This window comes from Vulpes vulpes, chromosome 5 (assembly GCF_048418805.1).
Source record: "Vulpes vulpes isolate BD-2025 chromosome 5, VulVul3, whole genome shotgun sequence".
Lineage (NCBI taxonomy): Eukaryota > Metazoa > Chordata > Mammalia > Carnivora > Canidae > Vulpes > Vulpes vulpes.
Genome location: NC_132784.1, coordinates 103,240,618 through 103,259,264, shown reverse-complemented (window position 1 = coordinate 103,259,264; position 18,647 = coordinate 103,240,618). Strand labels below are relative to the sequence as shown.

Here is an 18,647-nt window from a genome sequence, read left to right as displayed (position 1 = left end):
TGCCATCTGTATTTGGATGTTTTATTTTCCTTTTATTCTTATCCTATTCATATCAAGATGCACTTTTATTTTCTTTAAAGTCTCTTATGTCATTGTTGTTTTGTTTCTTTCTTTTCACACTTTGCTCCCTCGAAGGCTTTGGTGCTCCCCCCCCATGATCTCTTCCTGTTTGCCATGCATTTTCATTTTTGTCAAAGCTACTTTTTAAGGTTTTGAAAAACTAGGTTTCCTAACACTTTGTGTGTGTATGTGGAATAGTTTTCCTAATGTTCTTAATATTGCTTCCTGATGGGACATCTAGCTCACTTGACCTTGTGGACATTACTGCATGATAGCACCATAATTGGTGTTCCTAAAAATGACTTTGTGATATCAGGAAAATATAGGTTTTCCTAAGCATACTATTTTACTTATTTACTACTTTTTGGAGGAAGATTTTTCTACTGTATAAGAAATGGTCCTTGCCTCCAGGATCTTACCATCTAATGGGTAATATGCATGCAAAAAAGGTGTGACAAAATATGGCATGTCTGTATGTGATGAGAGTACGTGAAAAGATATGAGAACCAAGAAGTCATTTTCTGCTATGATGGTCTGAGAGGTTTTCATGAAATATTTGAATGGAATTTGAGTTGAACAGTGAGCCTTGGAAGTAATTTTAAGAAGAGGGGCAAAGTTAGATCATTCTCAGAGGGAAGTCTGAAGGACACAGCAAAAAATGAATAAATTGAATTGGCTGCAACAGAAAGTTCATATAAGGTAATATTTGTAATATTGTTGGATAAGTAGATGGGAGTTATATTGGGTAGCGATTTTGTTTGCTAATCTAATATTTTGTATTTAATTCAAAAGGCTATAGAAATGTAGTGATTTTTTTTTTAATTAAGCTACTGACATAACCTGATGCAGCCTTAGGAAGAGGCATGCAGCATGGATTCCAGGGGGACAGAATGGACGCACAATGCCCGGTTAGGCGATAACTGCCATAGTCCAGGTGTGAGCTCACACATGCCTGATTGAAGTTCCTGTCAGAAGTGTGTTCTCACGGAGGAGGAGAATAGAATTTTCTGAGGAAGAGAAACTAGTTTGAAATGAGACTGATTTGTGTGTGTGTGTGTGTGTGTGTGTGTGTGTAGGTGGGAGAGAGATGGTGGGGAGAAGTTATCAGCATTGGGTTAAAGTGTGGGTCAGGCTTTAATACTGGAAAGTAAGCAAAGTTAGGACTTCATACTCACTTTTTAGGCAAAAAGAGGCGAGAAATGCTGTTTGGAAACCATTTTTTCCCTAACTAGTTATTGTTCAGCTCTTTCTAAGAAAGCAAAGACCAAGTTTCTTTTAAATAAGTATAGGAAGAGGTGGGTAGAGTAAAAGGATCTGGTAATAGAATACTAATTAACCCCTAGGAAATTACTAGTAATACTCCCTGGATGCAAAATACATTTTTCAGTGATGGTTTAAGAAACTCAGCAGTGAAAAATGGTTCATCTAAAGTTCAGACTTTAAATCCTTTTATTCTCAGCCATGACCCAGGCAGTCTGGTTCCTTTGACTTATCTGTAATTTTCTGGGTGTTAGTAATATATCTGAAGAAAGTGATGGTGTGTGCTTCTGTTGATGCAGTTAATATTACTCTTATTATTTAACCTCTTACTTTAAAAAGCAGTTGCTTTTATTATTTTAAATGCCCTGAGTTAGGATGCGAATTGAGTCAAATAATTTTGATAGGCTTTTCTCAAATTATAATATATATATATATATATATATATATATATATATATATATACATACATTTTTTTTAGTCATGCATACTTAACCAATTTTCAGTAGTTATAAGTGGTTGGGTATTACTTCCTGTTGAATTAGCAGTTGCTGAGTAGTTGAGTCTTTGTACAATCCTGCAATCCACTAATGTGATATTTAATGAGGAGACATCAGTCTGGAGAAAGGTAGTCAATATAAATCAGTGTTTACAAAGTGTGATTAACTCTGAAATATTTCATCAATGCTGTGGTCCCAGGCAGACTCTATGCTAATTACTAGAATCTGCGCATGTTTCAGGGGACTTGGACGGACCCTGAGTATTGCAAACATGGAGCAGCAAAATTGCAATTATGCTCGGACCGTCTCTGATGACAATTTATGCATTTGGTGTGATGACCTCCCCCTTCCCAAGAGGGCAATAAACAGAATGCATTTTCATTAAGATACTAATGCACTTAATCACAAGGGGAAAGGGTTAGGAAGTAAGGAAAGACCTTCAAGCACTATGTGACAGAGCTGATAGGGGAGAGAGGCTCTATTTTAAAGGCAGCTTCTTTACAAAGCTGTAGGCAGCCCCAAAGCACATCCTACACACTGTCATTGGCATTAATTGAAAAAAAAATTAAGTTAAAGTTTGGACCTTCTTCTGGCTATATATTTATCAACTTCAAATGTGTAAGTACCACCATAAGTAATATCAACGGACATTAAAAATATAGTTTCATAGCAGTTTATTTTTATTTGTGACACTTCCATGGAGCTTGATTGTTTGGAATTTATTATGCAAATAAGGTAACAAACAAATAAGGTGATGATGGTCATCATCACCATCCTCCTCCTCCTCCTCCTCCTCCTCAATAAGTATTTACTCAGCAGAGATCTGTGTTGTAAATCCCGGGTAGGTGTTGCTACAAGAGCCATGTCATTTCAGTCCCTGCCCTCTAGGAGCTTACTGTAAGGCCCCGGATTAGCCTGCTGATCATTTTTCACGGTGGGGTTTATGCTGTTTAGTGTCAGAAAGACAATAAGCCCGATACATTGGAACATTAGTAACCAAAAGAAATCCAGGATTGATGATACAAGACTATGGTTGTGATGTTCATGCTTTTATGGAAATGATTTGCTTTGAAATTTCTTTTAGATTCTAAGATTCTGGAAGATTGTTATTTTGCATGGATAGACTAAGCATAATGTTTTATTTTATTTTATTTTGCTATTTTTTAAAGATTTTATTTATTTATTCATGAGAAAACACAGAGAGAGACACAGAGACATAGGCAGAGGGAGAAGCAGGCTCCATGCTTCACGATGTGGGACTCCGTCCTGGGACTCTGGGATCACACCCCAAGCCAAAGGCAGACACTCAACCGCTGAGCTACCCAGACGTCCCTAAGTGTGATGTTTTAGAGGCTAACTTTACACTTAATCTTTGAGATACTTTACCATGTATCTTCCAATTATTCGGTGCCTCTTTTTTTTTTTTTTTTTTTTTTAAGAGAGAAAGAGAGAAAAAGGGAGGCAGGGGGTGAGGAAAGAGAGAATCTTAAGCGGTGGGCTCGATCTCAAGACTGTGAGGTCATGATTTGAACCAAAATCAAGAATTGGACACTTAACTGACTGAGCCACCCAGGCGCCCCTATTCAGCGCACCTTCAGTGATTGCCACAGAGCATCCAGCCTCATGACGTTAATGACATCCTAATGAACCTCATGTGACTTTTTTTTTTTTTTTTGAGTGGGGAGGCAGGAATAACAGAGTGGGTATTGCCTCTGGGATGCTCACATTTCCTGGGTTTTGAAAATCTAACTGCTTTTCTTCAAACTCTATGTTTTAGGTAATATAGAATATAGCTGCCCTGCCACGAATGAATGTGAAATCACAAAGCGCAGACGTAAATCCTGCCAGGCTTGCCGCTTCATGAAGTGTTTAAAAGTGGGCATGCTGAAAGAAGGTAAGGCGTGTTTCTTAGGGGCCCTGTACTTTTGGTTAGGAGTGGAGGGAAGGGTGTGTACAGGGATTTACAGAAATGCTAGAGACACCAGGAAAAGAGGGGGTCGCTGTAAGCTCTCTGAACCTGATGGCAAAATACATCTTTACACCTGAGTTTTCTGATACGTCCTGGCTAACTGCTTGACATCAACAGGAAGGGACAAGGTAGGAATCATCAAATGTGCAGCTAAACCCACCAGGTATGCTTGGTAGTTCTAGATTTTTTTCATCTGTACAAGTTGCAGAAGGCGAAGGACAAAGAATATACCAAGAGGCTAGTCCTTGTCTTTTGTGTTTCTTCTCACTTCTATGTTTGCAGACAGATTTTTCCCTTCCATCGTTACTGAGATATAATTGACAAATAAAAATTGTGTATGTTTAAGGTATGTGACTTGATGTTTTGATATTCATATGTACTGTAAAATAATTGCTGCAGTCAAGCTAATTAACATCATTTCATATTGTCACCACTTTTAAAAAAAATTAATTTTAGGTTTAAAGCTCTCTTTATTTTTTTTCCAATCTTATATTTTGGACTTATGTTCTATTATAAAGAACCTATAACAATGATACTGAAGTTGTGGCTTTCGCTAAGGGATAACACCAACAAACACAGAATAATAACAGTGACCATGTATTCAGTTATGACCTGAGTTTACCCAGCTAACAAGTAGTAGAAGCCAGAACTAAACACAGACAGATTCTAGAATTCAATTACTTCTTCCCCCCATATCCAAGATCCTGAAATATTTTTATATCTCAGCATGTCCAATGAAATTAACATTTTAGCTGGGAGCTAGAAAGAAATTATTCTTTTCTTTGGAAGGCCTACATGTGTTTTTGTTTTGTTTTTTAAATACATCTCCGTCTATGTGTATGTTTTTGTAGATGTGCATTTTTTTATGGCTTTTAGATCTTCCTATCTCTTTCTCTTCAGAAAATTTACCAGAGTTTAAAATAAATATAATACTTTTATAAAGTAACAAAATGAATATGCAGTAATCAAAGTTTGAAAGAAAATTAGGTAAATTACATTTAAACATATTGCTTCTGTTGAGTCATAACATATGCTTTGTTCATGGAGTTGGTCCTATTAGTTTATATATTTACTGTTACTGAAGACCTCTGACTTTTTTTTTTTTTTGATCTCTGACTTTTTAACATCTAAATCCAAATAGATCCAATTGTTTATTCCTGAAGAACAAACTGGAACTTCAATTAGGTATGGCATTCCCAGATCTCCTCATTTTTCCTGGTTTGTTCTTAATTATGATTTTTCCTGTTAATAATGTCATAGGAAGATGAGCGGATAAGTTATATTTGGGTATGTGGAATTCATGCCCCATTTCTCCACTCTTTACTGGACCAATAAGGGCTAACTCTTCATTGACAAGGAACATAGAGAAGATTCTCTCAAATTCTTCTCATCTCTGACTCTCCTCTTCAGCCCTGGTGTGGGTGAGGGGAAAGCTATAAACAAAGAGCACATTAACTTTATAATTAAAGCCTTATGAAAAGATGACACCAGATGTATTGTCAAGTAAAAAATAGTAGAAGGGAGATGTGCATTTGTGATGGGATATACATGGAGAAGTGGAAAGAAGGATACATAAGGATTGGGGACAGTGGAATATCATGAATATGCTGAGGAGGGGAGGTACTTTCCCTTTTCACTATATAGCCTTTGGCACCATTAGGATTTTTCTTTTTCTTTTTTTTAAAGATTTTATTTATTTATTCGTGAGAGACCGAGAAAGAGAGAGAGAGAGAGGCAGAGACATAGACAGAGGGAGAAGCAGGCTCCATGCAGGGAGCCTGACGTGGGACTTGATCCCAGGTCTCCAAGATCACGCCCTGGGCTGGGGGCGGCGCTAAACCCCCAAGCCACCCGGGGTGCCCACCATTAGGATTTGTCATAGTTGCTATATTTAGGTTTATAATCCACTTGCTAAATATTTATTAAATTTCTTCAGTGAGCCAAGCACCGTTCTAGGCTCTAGTGGTACAGCAGTGAGAAAGTTGGATATGGTTGTTCTTGCTAGAGAAAAACCTTACATAGAAATGCCAATGGGACAGTTTTGAAAAAGGAAAACATATAGATAAGAGCCCAAACATTATGACCCAATCCACGGGACTAGGAATTTGCTTTTAGTTAGGATGATGGTGATAGCTTACTTCTTTTGAGGTTGAAAGCTTTATCTTCGTAATTGCCTTAAACACTATAGCAGAGTAGCAAACCAAACCTAGTTTACAAAAAAATAATAAGTTATTGATGGTCCATTTTTGATCGTTATATTGCCACTTACTTGAGCTGTAGAGAACCACACTAAAGTTATGCTCATTCCAGAAGGGTTAATTAAAAGCTGGGAGTTGAGGAATAATTTTCAAAGAGCAAACCCATTTTTGTAAAAGTGTTACAAGAGTAATATATCAATTAGCACTTTTTTAAAAAATTTTATTTTATTTTTTTATTTTTATTTTTTTCAATTAGCACTTTGGATTGATGTGTCCTAGATGTGGATTTTATTTTAAAAAAACTAAAGTGCATGGAGATATATCTCCGTTTCCAGGTTGGTAGAGTTTTGTGACTCGTTTAATCTTACTACTGTGATTTACTCAACTCCTTGCGTTTCCAGGTTTATGGACAAAATGAAAAAAAAAAAATTTTGTCCCCTAAATAATTTCCCCCATTGTGGGTTTTAAGCAGGAGCAATCTTGAAGGGTGGTTAGAGTGATCAAAGAGGTGTGAACTGTGTTTAATTAAACATTGTTGGTGAAAGAAATGGGCTGGTGCTTATCTGTTATTCACACCTCTTCAGTTGCTGTTATCAAGCCTTTGGAGGGTCTGTTTTCAAGGGAATTGCTGCTGTTGCTGATATACTCAAATAATAATTTATTTCCCTTTACTTCCTTATGCCCACCTTGATGGGAAAAATACCAGTTCTCTAAGCCCCTCCCCCAAAAGGATGGCTATGAGTAAATACAGAATATTCCTTTTCTTTTGTACTTAAAAATGCAGTGAAATATTACATTACACCCTGCATATAAATGCACGATTATGTTTGGCCATCTCCTTGGCTCAGGACTTGCCTCCTTAGCCTGGAGAGAATGATACTGTCTTAAATGTATCTTTATGGATGGAGAGGGATTTCGGTCCCATGCAGTATGTCAGAGATCATGATGTAGTAAATCTATTCAAATGTAAACCTGTTCAATTCAATTACCAGTCCATAATAAAATTTGCCGCTACAACCCCCGTGTTGACCACAGCAGTCCATACAGGCTGATGGCACAGCAGGGCTGGAAATTGACAGACAAAATCTATTTAAACAAAAAACAACATTAGTTGTAGAATCTCAAATGAAATCAGATTTCAACAGCTTTGATGGGAACCTTCTTTCCTTTAACAGGTATTTTTATTCAACTAGCCAAATACGTCTTAGATAAAGTGCTGCCTGAGGGAAATAAAAGAAGTTTTCATTAGAAAGGTGGTTTATAGAAAAATGAGACTTCACTCTTTTAAAAACAATAATCCCTAGTTTAATTGACCGATATTTCTACTAATGATGTAGGATGGCAAAGAGAAGTGATGGCTTAGTGGGCAAACAATTCTAGTTGTATCACATTGTGCATAATTAAATTCTTACAAGATAGGCCTTCTTGTTAGCCAGTCAGAATTATGTCTGAATGGACTACGTTTGATTTTAACATTAGAATTTTTGAGTCAAAAAAAAAAAAAAAGAATTTTTGAGTCAAGAAATCATTACCATTTGAAATAAACAATTGGTTATGTGGAGAAAATGACAAAACGTCACAAACTTAAAAAAAAAAAAATCAAGAAGTTAAAGAAAATGATAGCTTGTTCAAATCCCAGTGGTTGCACCATTCTACAGCCTGAAAAATCCCCTTTTCTTTTTTGGGGCTCTACTTTGCTGGCAAGCCTCCCGCATTAGTTTTTCAGCATTATGCCATACTCTATGTCAGAGAAAACCCATCTATTACAAGATATCTGGTCTCAACATTCCCTTTTCATTTTTTTCAGGTATTGCTTATTTGAAGGAAAAAAACAAGAACTAATCAAGGTGCACCTATAAATCTGGTCAAGATTTATTTTTATTTTGATCTCTCTCCTTGGTTATTTAAAGGCTATTGCAGACATACTGGTTGGGTTTACTTTCTGTCAGTGGCAAACAGAGACATTTTATGAAAGCAATAATTATTTTATTTAGGTATAGAATTCACTGATTGAAGGATTGAAGGGCCTTTTCCCGTTTATTGGTATGATGGGTTTCACCTTGGCAATTCAAGTATTTTTCTTTGACTCTTGTAGATGAGAGCAAGGCACTCATGTTTATACACAGCATTATATTCTCTAGGTTGGCCAGCCTGCATGCTAAAGTAGAGAGGAATCAGGGAAGCATGGAGGACAGGACAAAAAAAAAATGCTTTTTCTTTTTCTTTTTTCTTTTTTATAAAAAGGTTACTTAAACCTTTCTGATCTTCCCTTTTCATCATCTATAAAATGATGGTAGCAAAAGTAGAATTTGCAAATGAAATATTGTGAGTATCCAGTAAGAAATCGCATGGTAAGTGCTTAGAATACCATGTGGTGTAGAAAAAGGACCAAATCAACATTACCTATTGTTGCTAGAGACAATAAGGGTCAAGCTGTGGGGTCAGGTGGACCTAGATTCTAGCCCAGTCCTACTACCTCCTGGACCTGAGCAGTGTACAGAACCTGTAAGACCCGCATCAGCCTATTTATTTGTGACCATGGGACCTAAGATAGAACTTACTTTGTGAGGTTTCTGTAAAACCGTTAGAGCTAATTAATATAGACCCAGGGTCTGGCACATAGTTAGAGGATCAGACACTATAAGATAGAATCTGGGTATATTACATTGCCCTGCTGGACTACAACGAATTCATGTAAATTTTATTTTTTGGCAACATCAATGACCTTAGGGGTCCTTTCCAGACTTTTCATAGAAACATCAATAGGTGAAAATTTGTCCCAAAATTTCACAAGGAAATACAGTTTTTTGGGGGGTTTTTTGTTTGCTTTTAAGTAAGCTGCATGTCTAGCATGGAGCCCAACACAGGGTTTGAATTCATGACCATAGGGTTTGAGACCTGAGCTGAGCTGAAGAGTCAGAGGCTTAACCCACTGAGTTTTTAATATCTACCCTTGGTCAAGCAAAGAAAGACAACAGTGTAAAAAAGGAAAAAAGGGACTTCAAGCCAAGCAGAACTTTTTACCAATAAGAGCAGGGGTAAAGAATGCCTTTGATTATTGATTGAGCTCTAGAAAGGAAGGCTTATTCCTTTGTCTGTCAGGAAAAAAAAAAAAAGGACAAATTACCTGCATTTTATTTTTTTTTTCACCTGCATTTTAAAATGTGCAAGAAGAAGAGTAGGAATTCTACTAATCTCATAGGTACACTAAATTTTACTAAGGAAATTTCTATTCTAATAGACATTTTATTTAGAAAATGATATAATGTATATTAGTATAATGGAAACATTATACTAATATAGACACAGAGATATTTGTAATTTATGATGATGATGTCGATGAAATCCGCGAGGGGAGTCAAACCATAGGAACTAGATTTGTAGACTTGGCTAGTGAGTTGTGCTCTTTTGTACATTTTGTCTTAACTGGGTAATTCTTTGGATGCTTTTCATTTTTTCTGGAAAAGCAGGAAGTATGTTATTTTTGCCACAGTTAATAGAAGTGAGAGTTGAAGGAACAGTGGAGCGATCAATAGATGTTTAAATACTTAGGAAATGAGCTCTTGCATTTTTGCCTATGTTTGAAAAATTTTTCCTCTGTATTCCCTCACAGTCCCTACCATCTCTTGTCGATATATTGAAGAGCAGTCAGTCAGTAGAGTTTTATTTCTGTGAGCTCTGGAATCTCATCACAGATTACTGTATTGCTACCAGTCAGATTTATCTGAAGTTTTGTTGTTATATTTTTAAAATAAAAATATTGACATAAATAGGAGAGGAGAAGAACAGGTTTATATAATTTTAGATGCCTTTGAAATACTTCCTGAGGGGGGGGGGAGAATGAGTCATTAAAGCTAATAAAACTAATAACATAGTTACATGTTTTATTGATAAGCACATGTGCTTTTCATATTTGAATTGACATTTTTAAAGTAAGCTTCTGTTGCAGAGGTGCTTATTATTTCCCTTTACTTTTTAAAGTCTAAGGCATACAAGCCTGAAGATTCCGGGTAGGCACTTTAAACGTTGTGTTAGAATTGTGAGTCTTCCTCTTTAGGATAAAGTCAAAGCAGAAGCCGGGAATCAGCGTTTGGAATCAGCCACCATTCAGTGTGGAAAGGGCACAGGATATTAAGGTTCCATTATCACCTTAAAGCCTCACTCAGTAGATAAAAGCGGGACCCTGCGAAGGGGATTCTCATTAATCAGATGAGGAATCCAAGGCTCAGAGAGTTTCAGTGACTTACTCAATGACCCATTGCAGATAGAGTGGGAATGGGATTAGAAGTCAGGTACGTCACCTTTCAGGCTCTGTATCTCTATCAAGCTTTGTTGCAGTCCTGGCCAAACGAAGGTATTTTCCTGCTCCAGCCTCGGGTTGATTGCCCACAGTCTCAGCACAGCAGGCAAATAGTGGCCTGACATATTCACTGGGGGTGGAAGAAATGGGAAGGAGTCCTGGTGCTCTCAGGAAGCAGCAGAGCTTGTGGCTTTGACGAGGGGTTTGTGTCGAAGCTGTAAGTGACATTCATTAAGAGGGGACTTTTCCTTAGGATTCTGATCTTGGAAAACCAAGCTTTTCTCACTTGGGGTTTGAGGAGGCCACTGAAGATACAGATGGTGGTGGGGATCGGTCCAGAAGAAGTCATTACAGAATAGCTAAGCCGCTAGAGCATTGGGCTGACTGTGAGCTGGAGAAGGCGCTCTGTTCTAGAAATTTTGGAGGTCAGAATGTCAGAGTTTTTAAGACCCTGCACTGAACAAGACATTTAAGTCCATTTTGTTTTGGTCAGACTGAGGTAGTGTCTGCCTCTGGATACCAGGTCCCCAGGGAAAGCAGTTAAACTCAAAAAGCATGAGGATCTAGAATTATCTTTTATTTTCATTCCTGAGTGTATCTCCAGTATCTTAAAAGAATCCTGTCATCTATGCCCTGCTTAAATCTCAGCTAGATAGACCATTGCCAGTCACTCTAGAATGGAAGGCCCAGGACATCTTTTGCTCTGACTCATGAATTCCTAGAACTGACCTAATGTTTAGGAAGAAATGGTAACAGCATAGAGGTGATAGTAGCTTCTCTTCTTCTGCATTGGAAGAGTCTTTATCCAGAGGCCCTATTTTTTTCCCTGATCTATCTCATCACAATCCATGGGGTATACTTCGAATTTCTACTTTTTAGTTTAGAGAAGGCATGTGTGTGCGCACATATATGCATGTATATGACACAGAACACAAATTATGCATTTATTCATTTAGCTGCCATGATAGCTCTTCAGTCAGTTGTCTTGAGCCCCCAGGATATAAAGAAAAATCATCCCAGAACTGTTTTCCTGCAACCACAGCTTGTGTCTTGATATATATATGGCAGTGGGAACTCGGAGCGTCTTCTGGGTTTACCCTATCAGCAGGATAGCAAAGAGCAACTTAACTTGTCTAATTACCCTTCTGTTTCATATCTTCTGTTTTAACAAAATGTTCATTTAAAGGGTGTAGCATTTTCCAGGTAGGTTCTCTTTAAAAAATAGAAAGCTACTGGGGTCATTTAGTAACAAGCTGATTTGTTTTTGCTTACTTAAAGAACCTGCTTAGTGCAATTTATCCTAACAAAATATCTTTTGTAAAAACCCTCTGAAGAAGACATTGCCAAGGTGATTTTTTTTTTCCTCAAGTCTAATATCATTATGCTGCCAAGTCGAAAACAGAAATTATTGGTAGGGAAATTTGGGTTCCTACTGCCTTCAAAAAGCAGAACAAAGGAAAGGAGAAAGCTTTAATGGTATTCAAGGAAAATATTTCTGTGTTAGATGACAGTTAATAGAACTGCATTGACCTCACTGGTATTTCTTGCACTCTCTGTTGTAATATTATCCTAAGAAGCTCCCTCATTAATGCAGAGTATTGAACAAAACTCCCAAGTTATAATATAAGCAATAGTAAAGAGCACCTTCTTTGTGAGCTTTGTCCTGACATGAAGCCGTTTGGGAATATATTTAAGTGCCACAAAAAGTTATTTCATGTACAGATACTGCATTACCAGATGGTGATGTTTTGGTCATGCTTTGTTGATAGGAAACTTGAACAGTCTGTCTCAAAATGAATAGGAAAGGTTTTGCAGGTAAGGGGGTAAGAACATAATTCTTGGGAACTCAATATGCATTAGGCTATGTGCTATGTGCTTTAGTTAGGTTTTTTTTTTTTCTTTTTTTGCTATTCCTTACAGTGACCCCCAGAGGTGGGTATTTCCCCATTCCCCATTTCGCAGAGGAATGAAAGCTTGGAGAGAGAATGTTACTTGCCAGAGTTCTCACAATGCACAATAAGAGACTGGATTTTATGGCAGGCCTTCTGGTTCTACTGCCTGTGCTCTGTATTTGTTTAATACAGTTTGTCTTTGTGAACCAGAGTAATATTCAAGTATATATTTAGCTTGGGATTCTTCAGAGGCTATGGGTGTTTGGGAGATGCTGAGCTCTTAAAAGATTATTTAAGTCAACCATTTATTTAATTTTATTTATTGTGTATGTGTATTTTTTAAAATATATTTTTATTCAAATTCAATTTGTCAACATATAGTATAACACCCAGTGCTTTTCTCATTTAAGTCAACCATTTTTAAAAATCGGGATTCATTTTATCCCTTTGAGTTATTCATTTAATGTTCAGCACTGTGTTGGAAGGCAGGCAAGTTTCCCATCATTGTGAGAGATGTAGAGAACAAGTTCAAGTTATCAAGTGGGGTTTGGACTAGAATATATTTTATGGTCACTTCCCATTCTGAGATTCTTGAGATCCCAGCATAAAGTTTGGAATAACTCGGCCAGTTTAAACTGTATGAATAAACATCAGCGGCACCTAAGCTGTTCAATTCGTGGGAATCCTACTTCACGGGTCTGTGTTTTTGTCAAACAGTGTGTGACATCTTATGTAAATCCACGTTAGAGCATAGAGGAACATTTTGGCATAGGTTTACTTTCTGGCTCCAATTTTTTTGAACTTCAGAACTAAATTCCTTATAAATTTTGCCTTTGTAGAGAGGAATGGATTTGATTTCCTGACTCTGAGCACCATTTGCCTCTTGTTTTGAGGATATGGCCATAGTGGACCACTGGAGTATTATAATCTTATCTGTTATATTTATGGGGAAAATTGAAGTACCAAAGTTTTAAAGATTTGTCCATGATTCTGTATATAATCCATGTGGACCCTAGGCTGTCACATACTCCCTGTGCGCATATGGTTCTCGGGAACAATTCTGTATTTATTTATTTCTGAAATATAGCAGTTACATTAGAAATGAAGTAGATTCTCTCTTGTGGACTTACCAAATGCAGCACCAAGAATCTATCCTGGTTGCATTTGGGCTAGAGAGGACAGAAAGATTGAAATGGTGAGAAAAGGTTCTTTTAGCTCCCTTCCTCCTGCTTTAATTGGAATACTATTAAAAGTTAATCATTTATTTGATTGTCTCCATTTGTCATTTCCATTTGTGAACTTGAAATAGGAAGCCAGCATTTATCTAATATGCTACTGATTTTTTTTTTATTCCTTTTGGATTATAAGAAGTTCCCAGTGGATTTAACCCCTGGGTGAGGGGAGGAACCCTGTTTCTACATTTGCTCATCCACACAGAGTGCAGTGACAGCACCAGCACCGTGTGTGGTGGGGAAGGGGGAGGGGAGGCCCCAGCCAGCCAGGACTCTGATGTGGAATTTCTTCCTACCAGCCTCCAGACAGCAGATTTTTGTTTCTTTCCACCAGTGCACACATACCTCGACGTGGCATCGATGTTCATAGCTTTGTGTTTATTTAACGTAAAGGAATTCTGGTATACAGTTGAACCAGGCCCATTTCATTCGGGCACCATTCCCGACTTGTTAGCCACCTTCTTAGTTAAGACTGTGCTGAGTGCGGCTCTGTCTATATTATTCGGGTATCAAACATGATTTTTGTTCATTCCTAAGTCTCCCTTGAATGAAAGTGAGTGCTGGTCGTTTCTTGAAAGATTGTTCTATAGTTTTGCCTCTCTCTCTCTTAGTAGGTTGTAGAGCCACCAACCAGCTTCCCTAAGGCAAGCTGTCTGCAAAGGAACAAGCCAGCTGGCTTGGCCAAGGTTGATCAATGATGAGAGGCAGGCTGGGTTCCAGGTTCACAAAAGCCACTCAGTGGAGAGTAGGTCAGCGGCTTCCCCAAAGCCAATTAGCTGGCAGAAATCTGAGGTGCCTGGTGCTAGCCAAATTCCCTGAGCCTGATGGTACTGGTGGGGAGTCCATCCTTGGGCTTCCTGGCAAACCAGACTTAAGTGAATGGCAGATTGTGCTATTTGAGAGCCAGTGTGGCTTTATGGCTACTAGAACAAATATCAGGGACCCGTCACTCCCACTCAGTTTCACCCAAGTAGACTGCACAGCCCAGGCATAATAACTGATCCTCAGGTGCCAGGGGCTTCAGCTGATGATTTACATCATAAATTTATTTTTACCTGACTTTGGCTTTTTCAAGTTGAAATGGATAGGAATCATGCCATTAAAGGAGATTAACGTGGAATGGGTTTGTGAGGTAGGAAGGGCTATAGAGCTTTGATTTCTCCTATTTTTTAAAGTCCCAGTTGTAATAGGAGTGTTAGGATTTCTCTTCTTTTTTAAAGTCCCAGTTGTAGTAGCTGCTCCCTTATAGCTGACTGTTGTGATAAGACAGGACCTATGGCAAAACCCAGAGGAAGGATTTCTTAGCAGATACTCTTTGGTTAACCTGTTTCTCCCAAGATTATGTATATCTGGGATCATAATCGTTTCCCTACTTTTCTCAAGAATTACATGTTTAGCTATCATGCCTTTTCTACATCGGCTGCATAATCATACTTTGATTCCTTCCTTTCTTTCTTCTTTCTTTCTTTCTTTCTTTCTTTCTTTCTTTCTTTCTTTCTTTCTTTCTTTCTTTTTTTTATAGAGAGAGATCATGCATGTGCGCGCGTGAGATGGGGAAGGGAAGAGGGAGAGAGAGAGACTCTCAAGCAGTCTCTGTGCTCATCATGGAGCCCTACTTGGGGCTTAATCCTATAACCCTGAAATCATGTCATGAGCTGAAATCAAGAGTCAGATGCTTAACCGACTGAGGTACTCTATAGGCTGCAGAAGCATGATATTAAGATGCCTGGGCTATTTTACTAGATTTTTAGGTACATTGGGGATGTGGAGAATTTAAGGAGTAGAACGTAAGAATAAGCTCATTGATATTACCTAGTTTAGCTTAGCATACATATATTTCTACTTAGATCTGTACTGATTTCTGGTGCTGTCCTGGAGCTCCTGTCAGAATGTTACCCGCATTGGAAGCTAAGTCCATTTTGCCCAGCCTACCTCTTGCTTCTTAGCTGTGTGTTTGCTTTAAGGTCACCTGAGCTCTTATTTAGTGGCTTCTCCCTAGACTGTCCATTTAATTTCCCCCAACGAAACTTCTCCCTCACATAACTTTTTGGGCCATACATATAACTTTTTCTCCTCTCCTCCCCTTGAAAAAATATTTTTTTTTAATTTCAAAATTTCCTCTGAGAGCAGAATTTCTTCACAATTGTAGCGAGTTGCTATTTGGTGAGTCCCAAGCTGATGACCTCCATAATTAACCCCTCCCGACCCCCCATCTCCCATGAATTTACCTCTCTGCTCTCCTGGACATTTATCTCCATGCCTATTAGGTCTCTTTAGTATCAACATTATCATAATCATTAGTATATTTGAAGCCAATTAAATGGCAATTACTCTGACCTTAGCCAGTCTCAGGTTATTATCAATTCATGCATAATTTGGAAATATTTGGAAGGAAAGTGGATTCTTGTTTTATAGTCTAATCTGTGTAAATATTTCTATCTGCTATGTGAGAAATACACCCTGTTCTTTATAACACCTAGAGTTGGGGTCAGACTATTTCTCCAGGAATTGTCTTCTACTTACTTATGGATCCAGATGATACACAGTTTTCTAGCCCATCTCCAGATGTTTATCTATACATCTTTTATCCACCCGTTCAATAAATGTTTTTTGATACATGGCTCTATACAACTCTCTTTATTAAGTGCCAGAGATTAAAAGTGAACTTGACAGACCAGTTTCTGCCCTCATGGGGTGTATGACCCATCATGGGCTTGATTACTTACAATCATATAGATTTCTCCCCTTTCTGAATTTCACCACTATTTATATTCTGTTTCATACAACTTAGCATTTTAACATCATATTTTCCATGGAGGAAAGTAGAGTATAATGATAAGAGGCTTGGTGTCTCAGAAACTAAGTGTGTGAGTGTTGATTTGAGCCCCTGAAATGGGGTCTAATGTAACAAAAGAACTGAATTTTCTGCTGTAGTTAATTTTACGTAATTAGCCCCACATGGCTGATGACTACCATATTGGACACCGCAGAGAAATAGAATCTGGGTTCAATCCAACTTTACTACTTACTAGCAGTGTTATCTCAAGTAAGTTAGTTACTTTACCCCTTTTTAAACCTTATCTGTGAAATGGGGGTTCTAATTATAATTGTATCAGAGATGGTTATCTTAAGGTTTAAGTGAGGGAATGGATGTAATATTCTTGTCACAGTGCAAGCAACAAGCACTCAGAAAATATTATTGGTATTCCTTTTTAGCATTCCATTAATCACTTAGTATGTCTCAGAGAGAAGCATAAACAACTTGAGAGCAGGGACTGTATTGTTTATATTTTAGTCCTCCATAACACTTAGCATAATAATGGTCACATAGTAGGTGCTCAATAAAATATAACTGCATTTTTTTCTTTGTTTTAAGCCAACTTTACTAGACTTTCAGTTACGTTATTAAAATTTAAGTGCAGAAACAATTTTGTCACAGATAATGTTTTTAGAAACAATTTGTGATTTATCATCATATATAAATTACTTCCACATTTTCCTTTATATGTTGTGACCATGACGGAATTGTATTTCAGAAGTCATGTTGTATTACATTTATGTTGAATACCCTGACAGTACAGCAATTGGGTATATCATAATGAGAAAGAAAGAAGGGAAGGAAGGAAGGAAGGAAGGAAGGAAGGAAGGAAGGAAGGAAGGAAGGAATATTGATTGTTTTTGTAATCTACCTTTCCCATAGATATTTGATAAATTGGTGAGTATAAATGGGAAGACTAAGACCTATTTGAAATAACTTGTATAAATAACTTGCATAAAATCAGACAAGTAGTAATGGTACAGCCAGGATTCAATCTGATTTTTCAAACTCTGAAGCCCACCCATATGCTGTACTGATATTCCTAATGAAGTCCTTTGGTTCTCCTCTTAATTAATTCTACCAGTGTCAAGAGGTGAAATATTATTTCCCTCACAGGGAAGCTTCAGGTCTCTGTTATTACTTCCTTTTGTGAGCAAGGAGACCTTTATTTCAGAGAATGGTTTTTGATTCTAGAGCTGCTAAAATTCCAGAATCATTCCTTATTGTAGATACTCTAAAACAGGGGGTCTATGTGATAATGGGAACATTTTCTGATTCTTACAAAATATTGTTCTGTGCCAGAGCACAATATTATTCCTTGAAGTTCCTGTGTAGAATATTTTATACCTTTTTATGGCAATGGTTTGAATCATGTTGGAGCTACTCCTATTTCTGAACAGCGCCCTTTCCATGTAGACTATCATGGGCTATTGTTTAGAGGAAGAGATTGCCAGTGCCTAGCATCTGTCCCCGAGAGGCAGGCCAGGTCATTGTCTGATGATTTCATTTTACGTTTGTAGCAGAAAATTTCATGCTCTGCAGTCAACAGGTTCAGATTTGTGGTCTGTGAAGAAATGTATTTCTCAACAATTCCGTATATGTCTGTAGGTCTCCCCAGAAGTCATTAATTAGGATCTGGAAAGGATAGTGTGGAAAAATAAAGCTTCCCTAATGGTGACAAAGTAGAGGGAACAGAAATTCAATTCAAATGCTGTGTGCCCAAGAAATGTTAAGAGAATCTCCTGGTTATCTCACACACTTTTTTTTTTTTTTTTTTTTTTTTTGCTATTTGGTTTTGTGCTGCAGCAAAGAAAATCTATCAAAAGTTTTGTAAAGGTAGAAAAGAACAAAATCCCCCAGCTTTTACCAGTAATTATACTTCTATTTTCGTGCCACTGGGGGACTGGCCTCTTTGAAAGTTCTCAAGCTTATAAAGCTAGCAGTTCTTTTCTCCCTCACCTTTCTTAACTTGCAGTTACAGAATCTAACTAGCATCCTCAGTTAATGCATTGATTTTAACTGGAAACCCAGAAGGAGACAGTGCTGTAGTCAGCTGAACTCTTAAACAGTCCTGAGAGACCAGAGTCATTTGCACATCGGAAAACAGCTAATGGGCCGGAGAAGCAGGGGTTAGTAGCAGGGCCATTCCTACTGTCTCCTTTCCATCAGAGTGAGAGAGATCACTGATAAAAAGTCTTCCAATGTGAAGTGCTAAGGCACCTATATCTCAGTCTTTTTTTTTTTTTTTTGAATTTTTACTTTCATTTTCCTTCATGGCTGGATATTTTAAAGAAGTAGAGACCTCAGGGGAGTGGAGGGAAGAATTAGGAATTTTTAGTTTCCTTTCACATTGCAAAAGTCCAATAAATAGATGTTTTAGGAAGGCACAGGCCTAATATATTTGCAAAATAAAGCTAGTAC

General features: G+C 37.6%; 1 protein-coding gene across 50 annotated transcripts in view; it reads left to right on the top strand.

Moving 5' to 3' along the window:
• The window catches only part of ESRRG (estrogen related receptor gamma), a 617,890-nt gene that overhangs the window by 459,749 nt on the left and 139,494 nt on the right, over positions 1 to 18,647 (top strand). For all 50 annotated transcript variants that reach the window (XM_072759533.1, XM_072759528.1, XM_072759516.1 and 47 more), the window contains one exon: positions 3,595 to 3,711. In XM_072759533.1, coding sequence (XP_072615634.1) covers positions 3,595 to 3,711 — 117 coding nt within the window. The remainder of the gene's footprint in view (positions 1 to 3,594; positions 3,712 to 18,647) is intronic.